Source organism: Macrotis lagotis, chromosome 1, assembly GCF_037893015.1.
Source record: "Macrotis lagotis isolate mMagLag1 chromosome 1, bilby.v1.9.chrom.fasta, whole genome shotgun sequence".
NCBI lineage: Eukaryota > Metazoa > Chordata > Mammalia > Peramelemorphia > Peramelidae > Macrotis > Macrotis lagotis.
Window position 1 is genome coordinate 88,566,455 of NC_133658.1, and position 13,021 is coordinate 88,579,475.

Below are 13,021 nucleotides of genomic sequence, written 5' to 3' on the forward strand. Positions count from 1 at the left end.
AAATTACCTGATAAGGGGATTTGAATGCAGAGCAGGGAAGTAGGATCAAAGAATATGGACCTTATAAAGTCAACACAAATGGTATCATTTCAGCAGGGGCTGAAAACAGGGGGATGGGCTGTTCCAGTGTTATTCTGCTTTTTTGTTCCCCAGATCACTGCTGAAATACCTTGCTAACAAGGGAGGAAGCAGAAGGAAGCTAGTGTTCTAACTTCCAGGGTCTTGGGGAAAGAGGATTTGAACTATGGAATCTGTCAGGCAGACTAGTTCTGAGGATATTCACTTCAAATTCATTGTTTGAAGAGAGTTGAGAACTTTAGCCACCCACAGCCAAAGGGATTTTGTGACCCTAAGGTTCTTAATTGTAATGAAAAAAAATAGCTTCAATTTCCTCCTCTGTAAAATGGGGATAGCACCTCATTACAGAATAGGTGTGAAGAGCAAATGTGACAGCTATATAAATACTTTGCACATCCTAAAGGACTATATAAATGTTAGTTATTATTATATCTATGGTTCCTTTTTATGGAGGATTATAGATTTAGATCATTTAGATCTAAATATAGAAAGGATTATTTAATCCATTTAACCAAGCCCTCTTATTTTAAAGATAAGAAACTAACTTTGAGAGAGGATGTAACTTGGAAATAAATCACAGAAGTTGTTTCAGAGGCAAGATTTTGAATCCAGGACTTCCAACTGGAGCTAGTCCTGTTCCCAATAATAACTAAAAAAAATAGAGATTCTGAAATCATGCTGAATGAAGGCCCTGCATATGATTGTCAGAAAGTGGACAAACAAAAATCTGAGAAATTATGGTTCTGGCAACTGCCACCCATAAGAGAATAATTAAATTTTTTTAATATGGCTAATGAATGAATAATCTAAAAACCTTTGACAGAAGTAAAATCAGTAAAGCACCATATAAACAAGGAGTCCTGAGTGATTCAGGAGAAAGTAGGGCGGATTGATTTAATTTTAAATAAAAAATAGTTGGAAACAGTAAAACTCAAACAGATTCATAGTTGAGTGTCAGTATCCTTTCCTTTCATTAGCAATTCCTCCTCTCCTTTCAATTTTAATTTCATAACATTGGGACTAGCAACAAGACAGAGGTACCAGAAGTCATTTTTTTTTCCTTTGAAGCACTTTTCATTTTGATCATCCTTTTTCCTTCTCTCATTCAAAATTAGACTCTATTCCTGGGGTCCTGGGCTTTGATAGCCCACCGCTATTTTCTAGTCCTTTTCAAATTTGTTGTACATTTCCAGATGAGAACATCAGTACTCTATCCATCTTCCTCGAGCTCCTACCACTGAAACTCTGGCCTCCAGGGACCCTGGGCTCTGAAAGTTGGGCTTTCATTTGTTTATACCTGAAGCCAGACCACCATACTCCTCAGCAGGCATTTCTGAACCATGATGCAGCATGTAAACACATCATACCTCTTTATATGTCATTCCCCCCTCTTTCCCCACCAAAGTATGGGGGATGAAATGTTTAACTTGTTTATATTTGTATTCTAAGCATTTAGTACAGTATTATACCTCAAGAACTTAATAAAATGTTCATTTATTCATTCATTTTGATACATATTTTGCAAATCTAATAGCTATGGGTTATTGTTCTTCCAAATGTTGAACTCTCCTTTTTGGCCACCTATTGGTGGCCACTACCAGGCTGAATTCTTTCACCTCAGAATCTGATTCCTAAGTCTCACTTTCAAAACCTGATTTATTGAGATAATTCCAGTCATGGGAGAAAATATACAGTGTGTATATATATTCAGTTTTGACTGTACACATTTAGTAATGGAAATATATGAGTGAAATGGGGGTGGTGGTAGGGAGATCCACTTGACTCAAGCGGAAAAATTAAGTAAGGAAATGTCACCCACAGCCTGAATCGTCCTGCCACCCACAAATCATGAATGCTAAACTTAGCTACTTTTATATCGAGGGTCTTGATTTTCATCCCATGTCTGTTTATTAGCAGAGTCTTCAGTAGAGGAATGTCAGTATTATGTCAGTCTGCTATGTTAAAATGGAAAGGTTTTTTTTTTTTTTTACGCATGTCAGATTTCTATTCTTCTGTCTTATTCTTTACAGACAGCTCCTAATTACTCACATGTGAGCTAGGCATTCTGTAGAATGTCTGTGTACACTGGGAAACCATTCCCCAAGCTCCCCTTTTCCTTCCTTTTTCCAACTGCCATTTCACTACCAGTGAGGTTTTCCCACTGACCAGACTTAGCCCTTTCCCCTCATAGCAGGATATCCAAGCTTCAAAGCCCAGCCACTTTGGAGGGGTACAATGAGGAAACATGTCTGTGACTGTGGCCAATGGGTGCAGAGTCTGAGGAAAAGGGGAAAATGGAGAGAAAAGAATTATATCTGCTAGATTCCTCTGTCCCATGTATCTACAGGTAGCAGAATCTATAATCTTTAGTTAAATATCACCTGTAACATCTTGTTAAAGAATTACTATGGCAGCAAGTCGTTAGCATAAAAACCATGTCTTGATCATTCTTTCATTCAGGCATGTGTGCATAAAGTCTACTATAATTCTGGTTACTCTGACAAGTCCCAGAGGTACAAGGGAAAAAACCCCCAAAACATCCCTACCCTTAAGAAACTTGCTGGGGGAAATAACACATATACATATAATTTATTATAAAATATACATAAATGGGGGGGGGACTAGCATATTAGCTTGGGGGTGGTATTTGCAAGCACACAGATAAGCAAGTATTAAGTGTCTGAGTTTAGATTTGAACTCAGGTCTTCCTGACTCCAAGGCTGGTGCTCTACCACTGGTGGCACTACCTAATTGCCCCAACAAGCAATTTAAAATTATTCCTTTATTTCCTTCTTTCCTTTCCTTTCTTTTCTTTCCCCTATTGCTCCCTCCTTCCTCCCTTTCCTTCCCTTCCCTTCCTTTCCCTTTCCTTCCTTCCTTCCTTCCTTCCTTCCTTCCTTCCTTCCTTCCTTCCTTTCTTCCTTCCTTTCTTCCTTCCTATCTGTCTTTTCTTTGCTTCCTCCCTTTCCTTTTCTTCTTTCCTCCCTCCTTCATTCTTTCTTGTCCTTTCTTCCTCCCCCTTCTATTTGCCAGAAACTGTATAAAGTGACTTATAAATATCATAATCCTCAAAACAACCCTAGACACAGGTGCAATTCTTAATCCCATTTTGCAGCTGAGGAAACTGAGACAGGCAGCAATTAAGTGATTTTGCCAGGATCACACAGCTAGGAAGTGTCTGGGGCCATATTTGAACTCAGTTTTTTTCTGACTTATGGTCTAGCCTTCTATTCGTTGTGCAGCATCATGACCTCAAGAGCATTGGCAATTAGTGGCATCAGAAAAAGGTTTTGGGTAGGAGGTATCCCTGGATCTCAGGATAGAAGGGCTTTAAGGATCCCATAAAGTGGAAGGAGCAAGAGAGTGCAACTCAGCCATGGGGGGAACTGTCTCTACAGAACTTCAGAGGCAGAAGATAGAATGCCGTGCACCCAGATTAGCAAACAATCTAGTTTGACTGTATTCTGGGTGGGGGAGACTAGAGATTATTTTTTTAAAAATCTGGTCAGACTATGAAGGGTTTTAAATGTCAGCAATAAAAGTCTGCATTTGATCCTAGGGTTTCACTAACTTTTCTCAGGCAGAGGAGTGGCCTGGTCACTGTCCTTGCAACTATTGCACTGGCAGCTAAGTGAAGAACCTAATCAAAGTGGGGGGGGGGTGAGAAGCAAGGAGACTACTTAGGAGGTTATGGCAAAAGTCCATGTAAGAGGTGATGAAATCCTCAATTAGGGCCACTTCAGTTTGAGTTAAGTGGAAAAGAATGCAACTTGAATTCATAGGACATAGACATGTGAGGTGAGGATGAAGATTTGCCCATGATTTCACATTACAAACTTTCAACCTGCAACAGAGTGAAGTCTTTGAAAGAGATCTGGAACTTAGGAAGACAGGTGGGTCTGGAGAGATCATTATTTCTGTATTGGGCATGTTGGACTTTGGAATACTTCTAAGAGAGGCAGCTGAAATTGTTCCATAGGCAGTCGGTGATATGGGACAAACCCTCAGGCTAGAGATGAACTCTAGATATATAGATTTTGGAATCATGTACAGAAATGATAATAAACCCATTGGAGCTATTGATATTACTCCAAATAAGCTGAGAGAAGAAAAGAGGACCCTATGCAGAGCCTTGGGGCACACCCATCAATCAATAAATAATATTTTATTAAGCTTCAACTATCTGCTAGGCACTAGGGTAGGTACAAGAAAAGGGAAGCAATGTCAAATCTAGAGAAATTTGTCAAATAGATGATAATTCAGCAAAAGAGCAGTCAGACAGATAGTAGAACAACAAGGGAGGAAAGGGTATATAGAGGAGGGAGTTGGTCGGTTGTGTCCAAACCTACAGAGGTCGAGAAGGATGAAGTCTGAGGGAAAAAAAAACATCGGATGTAGTAATTAAGAGATCATTAGTAACCTTGGAGAGAGCAGTTTCAGTTGAGTGATGAAGTCCTATGGCACATTAGAACAGGTTGAGAACAATGAGCAAAGGAACTGGAGACAAAAAAACACAGATGGCTCTTTCCAAGGGTTTGACTGTGAAAGGGGAGGAGAGATAGAGGATGATAGCTTGAGGGATGCTATGATCAAATGAAGGGCATTTTTTAGGACAGGGAAGACCAGGACTTGTTTATAGACAGCAGGAAAGAAGTCTGTAGATAGGAAAAGATTGAAGATCAGCAATAAAGAGGTGGTGTGTGTGTGTGGGGGGGTGATTAAGGGGATAAGGTGGTGAATGACACAGAATAAAGGGCACAGGTAGAGAAATTCTTCTTGCCAAGGAGAAGGAGCATCTGCTTGTCAGAGACTGGAGCAAAGGAGGAAAGATTAGGAAAGGAATTATATGGGGAATACAGATAAGGATAGGCAGTTCTCTCTTTTTTCTATTAGGCATTTTTAGGGATGGATCATACTTTACCATGGATAAAATATTATTACTGAGGTTGTGCTTATGACCTATGACTCCATCTCAAATAAATGATGCAATGATTCTGTGAAATCATAACTGTAGACAATAGTACATCATAAAAGCAAAGAAACAACACACTTTTATAGTAGTTAAAATAATAAAATAAATTTAGATCTTATAAAATAGTCAGAAATTTATTGTAAACATTGATTATACCAGGGCCCCTGAGACTTTTATAAAGTGTTCATAAAAGTACAGTGCATAAAAGTAAATGCTACTGTATCATAAATTAGGCCTATCTAAATTAATATAATAGCTATACTAAATATTGAACATTTCATAGAATCATTACATTGAGGGGTTGAAAGAGACCCTTGGGACATCCAGTCTAACACATACCAGAGACAGGCTTTTCTCTGCAGTGTACCAAACCTGGAATTCACTTAACTTCTGTAAATCTCAGTTTCCTCTTCTGTAAACAGGATAATAAGAGCACCTACCTCAGAATTGTTGTGAGGGTAAAATGAGATACTATTTGTAATATATTTTTCAAGCTTTAAAACATCATCTCCAACCCCCCTTCTCTTTTCCTTTTCTTCCTCTTTCTCCTTTTCTCTTCTTCCTCTTTTATAATGAGCAGGGATTTGAACTAGGTCACAAAGTATGAATCGAAGTGTTAAAAAGAAGGAGGGAATGGTGGGGAAGGCTTTGTAGCTGGGCACACAATTGTCCTTTACTTGATGGCAAGTTGACTCAATAGGCATTTATTAAGTGCTTATTGTGTTAAGTTTTAAAAATACAAATACAAGTAAAAGGAAAGGCGCATACTTTGGTTATTTTTTGGTGGAGGGCTGCAATGAAGAAGTGGGCTATATAGCATTAGCTGACTTGATTTCACTCTAAAACAATTTGTTATTTTTGTTGTTCCATCATGTTTGAGTATTGTGACCCTATCTGACCTTTTCTTGGCAAAAAAATAGAAGTGGTTTGCCATATTCTTCTGACATTAAGTGACTTGCTCAAGGTCATATAGCTAATAAATGGCAGATAACCAGATTTAGGCTCAGATCTTCCTAATTCCAGACCCAACACTATGCACTGAGTCACTAAGGTGCCTCCAAAACAATTTACCAAATACTATTATGAAGTCTCAATAAGAAAGTATATGTAAATAATCTTACAAATCATAAAGTATTATTTAAATGCTAGTAATTATTTTTAAAGAAATAAAACCATAGTACCCTGTTGTCTCTGAAATATGATATAGCATTTTTAATGTAGGTGAATTATCCTGAAAAGCACATGCTAAGTTTTTTGGAAAAGTCCTTTTCCAAGCCTCAATTTCCAGAAGATGCTTAAAGAAGCAGATTTAATATAAACTTTGAAAATATATTGTTGTTGTTGTGAAATGTTTTTGTTTATTCTCACTTCTGTGTATAATTGACTACAAAGAACAATTCATTTCCTTAAAACAGGTCATAGCTTTATTATATTCGACTTGTTAATACCCTGGAGATCAATTTTTCAAACTACTTTATTGTTCCATTACCAGCATTCATTATAAAAGGCACTTGTAAACATACAATGTTTTGTTTTGGTTTAGCTTAAACGGTCATATAGGAATAAGAATGCTTTTCACAGTATTTAAAAGAAAGAAAGGGAAAATTCCATTTTAAAGATATTTCCTTAAGAAAAATATTTTAATCCTGATCTTTCCCCTCCCTGAGCTGCTCAAAGTAGCATGTTTATTTTTATAGCCTGAGATCAGAAGGAGGAAACTAATGCTTTGGTAACTCTCTTCCTTTGCCTTCCACCCCCAAGAAGGAGAGAAAATATCAAAGGATCTCAGCACTTCTTTTAAACATTTTAGATCTTACATTTTTCTACATGTGCATTGGGAGGGGAAAGTGCCCCAAGAATATGTGATACCTTAACTTGATGAGGAATATGAGTCAGCAATTTACAGATCACCGCTAATGATTTTAAAAAAACCCTTTAAAATTGTTACTTTGGATTCTTCTGAGAATTACTCTGATCCCTGAAGTTCTCAAAAACTACTTCTTTTCCTTAACTTTATACCTTTTCCTCCCAGTATCCAGGCCCTTCTCACTATCTAAGTAATGGTAGTTTCCTAAGGAGTCTCAAACTGAAGCCACCTTTGTCACACACATGCATTGCATAAAAGAACAACAATGACAACAAACAAAAAAAGGAGGCCTGGCATTCTGGGAGTCTGGGAGTCAATGGAAAAAGAAGGAATGCAAACTGGAAATTCTGGTGTGCCAGCTAATGGGCCATGTTGGGTTTCCATGACCTCCTTCCTCCCTCTCCCATTTTCTTTTTTTAGCTAAACACCTGGGTCTCATTGTCATCCTATGCCAATCAAAAGTGAGAATCCTCAGAAGGTCATTGCTATGTAATGGAAACATTCACATCACTTGGGCATACTTACAATTGCTAAAAATCTTCAGCGCTCAGCTGGTAGTTTAGCCTCTGAGCATTGGGGCTCACCATTTTATCCTAGACCTGATTTTTAATGGCCAGGCTGTTTGAGATAATTACAAATGGATATGTTGGGTAGAAAATGGATGTTAAAAGCCAATGGGTTTTAATTTGGATTGTGGCCACTCTGATCATGTCTCTTAATTTGTTGGCATTCTGAGTGGGTTCAAATATATAATCTCTCATTGCAGCCATCTTTTACTTCTTCAAGTCCCAGAAGAATAAATGTATTAAAATAATTATTCACTGATGCAAATACCTATGGAAATTCATTTGAAATATCAGTTATAGGAAATAGTATGTTACTGAGATAAATCAGAATCATTAAGGATACTCATCATATAGTTTGAATGCTGCATAAGAATAATATAATAATAACAATAATTATCATTTAAATATCACTTTAAGGTCTGTAGATTGTTTTACATATATTCTTTCATTTGATTCTCTAACAACCCTGAGAGATGGGTGTTATTATGACCTCAATTCTACTAATGAGACAACTAAAGCTGAGAGAAATTAAATGATTTGCTCAGGGTCACACAGCTTACAAATATCTAAGGTAAGATTTGGGGTTGTCTTCCCTCTCACTGACTATGCCTCCTAAGAAAGATATCATATCTCTTCCTCTAGAGTTACAATTGTTACCTTGCTATCATAGAATCCTAAAACTGTTGCACTAGAAGGGACCTTGGATTTCATCTATTTATTAGTAATAGTAGTAATAATAATAATAAGTGATAATGATAATGGGCATTTATATATCACTTAAGGGTTTGCCAAATATTTTGTATACATTATCTCATTTAAGTCATAACAATTTTGTGAGTAGGTAAAACCACATATGTTACTTGCATTTTCATTTTACAGCTGAGGAAACTGAGGCAAGGTGAGTTGAAATGATTTGCCCAACATCCCACAGATAATAAGTGTCAGAGACAGGATTCAGATTCAAAGCTTCTGGACTCCAAATCTAGATATTTTCCTAGAGATGACCTCTTTAGAGATGAGACTCAACAATTGTCATGGTTGATATAAATGGAACCAAATCTAAGTTGTTATTAAACTGCCAGTGGAAAAGACTTTAACTGATCTCTGTATTCTGTTTGTGTGTCTGTGTGTTTTTTAGGGATATTTTGCACTATTTCTCTGTGCACTTATGCTGCCAGTATCTCCTATGATTTGAATCGGCTCCCGAAATTAATTTATAGCCTTCCTGATGATGTGGACCATGGCTATAGCTGGTCTATATTTTGCGCTTGGTGCAGTTTAGGCTTTATTGTGGCCGCCGGAGGTCTTTGCACCGCTTACCCATTTGTTAGCCGGACCAAGATTGCACACCTAAAATCGGCCAGGGACTCCACGGTCTGACTGTTTCCGGGCAAATTCAGAGCTCGACAGCCTGTTTTTGATTCGGAGGACTTCTGAAGGGAGTTGAGTTGAAGCTCAAGTATGGCATCCAAGCACAAATGGATCCTTTACATTCCAGCATGTCTTCTGCCAGCCAAGAGGGAGGCAAGAGAAATCCTACTGGCCTGCCTGGGTGACTGGCATCAAAGAGAAAGCCCACAGCCATTCTAAGGATATGAATCCTGTGGAATCAAGTGCTTTAATGAATTATGTATGCAGTTTTCTGTAACATTTGGATGTGTCTCATGGGGGCAGCACCATGGAACATTCCTTGGGTCAATAAAGGGGGAGAAACCTCTTGGGGGGGGGGGGAGAAAAAGTGGATAATTTGCATTTATTTCAGAAAGTTTGTACATAGCTATTGCCCGAGGGAGTGATTGGTATTTGCAAAATGATCCTTAGCAAAGCAAACCTACTTTGCTTGTCATTTACTGTATGCTTGCTAAGTTTTAAAGCAGCATCTCCTGAACTCAAAGTTGACTGTCCTGATGGTGTCTTGTGTCATCACCAAATATCTATGTATTCTTTGTGGATATTCTTTGTCTAGGGAAGATTCTTGCTCTGTTGGCTTTTATTGACGTTCCTTCTATGTCTTTTTACTAGACCTAAAATGATGTATGAAAAGCAAAATCAACTATGTAAAAGATAGTAAGTGACTCTATGCAGTATTGTTTGAAGTCATGTCTTGCCGTGCAATTTCAGTCTCTTTATGTTAACTGGATTTCAGTATTAAATGACTCCCCCCCTTTGTTAGTCTGTGTGTATTTTTCTATAGCCTTCTATATACAGTGTTATATAGTATTCCAATGATATAATAGCAACAGATGTCGATGTTTCACCAAAACCTTCACATTTCATTTTATGTTTATTATTTAATTAAAATAGAATCATGAACATACTTCATAGAAAACTTCATGCCAACTACTGACAAAAGTCATACTTCTCATTTACTCTTTTAAAAATTATACATACATATGTATATATATACGCACACATTATATTGTTACTAGCAAACAAACAACAAAAACACCAAATGCATCAAAACTGTCACCCAAGTGGACTAGAAGTCAGGGCTTTCAGGGTGTGACTTGAAATTTGTAGGCATAATAAAGAATAATATTTGCATAGTGCTTTAAAAATTTCAACATGATGTATACATATATATATATATATTATTTATGGTTTACTTATAATAATAAATCCACAAAGGGGCAGCTAGATGGTGCAGTGGATAGAGCACTGGCCTTGGAGTCAGTTGTACCTGAGTTCAAATCCGACCTCAAACACTTAATGATTACCTAGCTGTGTGGCCTTGGGCAAGCCACTTAACCCCATTTACCTTGCAAAAAAGAAATAATAAAATAATAAATCCATGAACTAGGTAATACAGATTTTTTATCCCCATTTGACTGATAAGAAAACTAAGGCTAAGTGAGGTTAAGAGACAGTTACAACTAGTAAATGTCTGACACTGGATTTGAATTTGAGTCTTGCTGTCCCTTAAAATTCAGCCTCTATGCTTCTGCATAATACTTTTTTTAGAGGTAGGAACTAGAATAGAGATGGGATCTGTAATTTAATTGTTTTAGAGAAGTCTGGGGGTGAGTAAACTCCTCTTATCAATGAAAAACACTTTTCCTGCAATTCACAATCTTAGGAGAGTTGCCCAGAGCCCTGAAAGTTTAGATGGTTTGTCCGGGGTCAGCTAGCCAGTGTGTCAGAGGTAGGGTTTGAATTCAGACACACCTCATTCCAAGACCAGTTCTCTAGTCTACCACTTTTCATCTAGCTGATGCAGTGAGTAAAGTCCTGGATCTGAAGTCAGGAAGACAGAGTTCAAATCCTGCTTCAGATTCCTCCTAGCTATGTGATCCTGAGTGAGTTACTTAAATTCTGTTTTCTCATATATAAAATAGAGGCAATAATAGCTCCTATTTCATAGGGTTATTGTGAAAATCAAATGACAGAATATTTGTATTTTGCAAACCTTAACATGCTGTATAATTGCTATTATTATTATTATTGCTAACAAAATGGTGACTGAGTATTTTACAATTATTATCTCCTTAGGTCCTCACAATTGAGGAAGCTGTGGTGAACAGAGGTTAAGTGACTTGCCCAGGGTCACACAGCTAGTCTGAGATTGGATTTGAACTCAAGTCTTCCTAGCTTCAGGTTTAATGCTCTACTCACTGTGCCATCTTGCTGCCAAGGCTTTGTTAGCTGTAGGAAGTTGATCACTGCCAGCCTCACAAGATTTCCAGTGATCCTGGAGAGATTGTTCAAAAGGAAACTCTATGACCCTACCTAATCTCTGCTCTTTACAGCACCAAGATAGTTTGGAGATGGTAAAGACAGAAAGAAACAATGATGTGTCAGCCTGAAATAAAGAGAACTATGCAACAGGGAGGGTTTTTATCTGAGGCAAGGGAATTGCAATTTAGGACACCCCTCTCCTTTCCCAGAAGGGCAGAGGGAGTAGAGTTTAAATATGCTTTGATGGGAAGGGAGTCAAAGGAAAGCTATTACATAAGTGATTTTGCATAACAACCATAAGTTCATAGACATGGTTGGGGAGACTCTGGGAGGGGCGACATCTAGTAAGAAGAGTAAGATGAAGAATGTGGAGTTTTCAGATTCCTCCTAGATGTGTGATCCTAGGTGATTTACTTAAATTCTGTTTTCTCATATATAAAATAGAGGCAAGGACTAATTCCAACCTGGTTCAAACCTGGTAAAAACCACTAGGTCAGTTGGATGAGGGTCAAGTTGCCCTTTTTGATGATTGCATTCAACAAGTGAGAGAGCAGAATGTCCAATGGTTCATATGATAAAAAAGTTACACATAAAAACCAAACTCATCCACTTAGAACTTAAGTGACTGTTGGCCAATCCCAAGTCATAATAGGTTTCCCAATCAAAACAAGTTGTGAAATGAATAGCCATCCCCTCAAAGTCACTTGCTTTCCATCTGCTGTCATGGAAACAGGATCCAGATGCATGCCAAAACCAGACAGCTGGTCAAGAGAGACCTTGGACATGAGACAGGCAAGAACTTGGATCCCTGTTAGGAAGATTTATGCTATTGGTTCCATTACGAACAGGGATTAAAAGGATCACATGACACTAAAAAGAACATTTTCTGTTGAAAACACTTTGGCAAGAATAATCACTCACTACCATTTTCAACATTATATTTTCTCCCCGAATTGCGCAAGGTTCTTGTTTCTTTTTTTCTATACATCTTCAGTGTCAAAACTGACAACTGGTTGCAGTTGTCAATCTTATTTTCCACTTAGCTCCCAAGAATACTCTATAGGAAATGCTGCTCCCTTATATTTCTTTACCATTTATAAATAAATGCAAAGTTAGGGGGATGTAGAGTACCTAAGACATTGGATCCTTAAGGGAGGTCCAACAACCATAACTAATCAAGGCACAGTAGGAGTTTTATGGGATGTAGTTAGACTCCTAAATAGGATTCAATGTGTCATCCTGAACTACACAATTTCTTTCTCTTGTTGTTGATTTATTTTTTCCTGATCACATTTGGGATTTCTTGGCAATAATACTGGTGTGGCTTGCCATTTCCTTCTCCAGTCCATGTTTCTAGATGAGGAAACTGAAGATAAGAGGGTTAAGTGATTTGCCCAGGATTACACAGCTAGTAAGTGTCTGAGTCCAGATTTGAACTGGGGAGATGAGTCTTCCTGACTCTAGGCCAGGCTACCCTATAAGGGGAATAGAAGGGGGCATTATTCCCACAGGGCAGAACTAGGAACAATAAATGGTTGGAATGTACAAGGAGGTAAATTCCGATTTGAAATCAGGAAGAACTTTCTAACAATTAGAACTAAAAGTGAAATGGTAGGTTCCCTCCCCTCCCCACTTCCCCTTTATAGAAGTTTCCAAGCAGAGCCTGTTGGATCAGCACATGGAGATGCTGTAGAACAGGAGGTCTTGAATTTTTTAAAAAATATTTTGATTGCTGTATTTCAACAGAATTAATTTGTGTTTTGCATTTAAAAACAACCTATTTCATTCATTTAAAAACATAGTGCATCATATTTTATGCATTCAAAAACAAATTTCTGAGAAGAGGGGTCCACAGGTTTCTCC

General features: G+C 37.8%; 1 protein-coding gene across 2 annotated transcripts in view; it reads left to right on the top strand.

Moving 5' to 3' along the window:
* Positions 1–12,801, top strand: part of TMEM178A (transmembrane protein 178A) — an 86,734-nt gene extending 73,933 nt beyond the window's left edge. The window contains exon 4 of one of the 2 annotated variants that reach the window (XM_074204368.1): positions 8,622–10,072. In XM_074204368.1, the coding sequence (XP_074060469.1) occupies positions 8,622–8,863 (242 nt within the window). In that variant the 3' untranslated portion in view covers positions 8,864–10,072. Of the gene's footprint in view, positions 1–8,621 lie in introns of both variants that reach the window. The other variant, XM_074204360.1, reaches the window with a different exon arrangement.
* Positions 12,802–13,021: the final 220 nt, after the last annotated feature.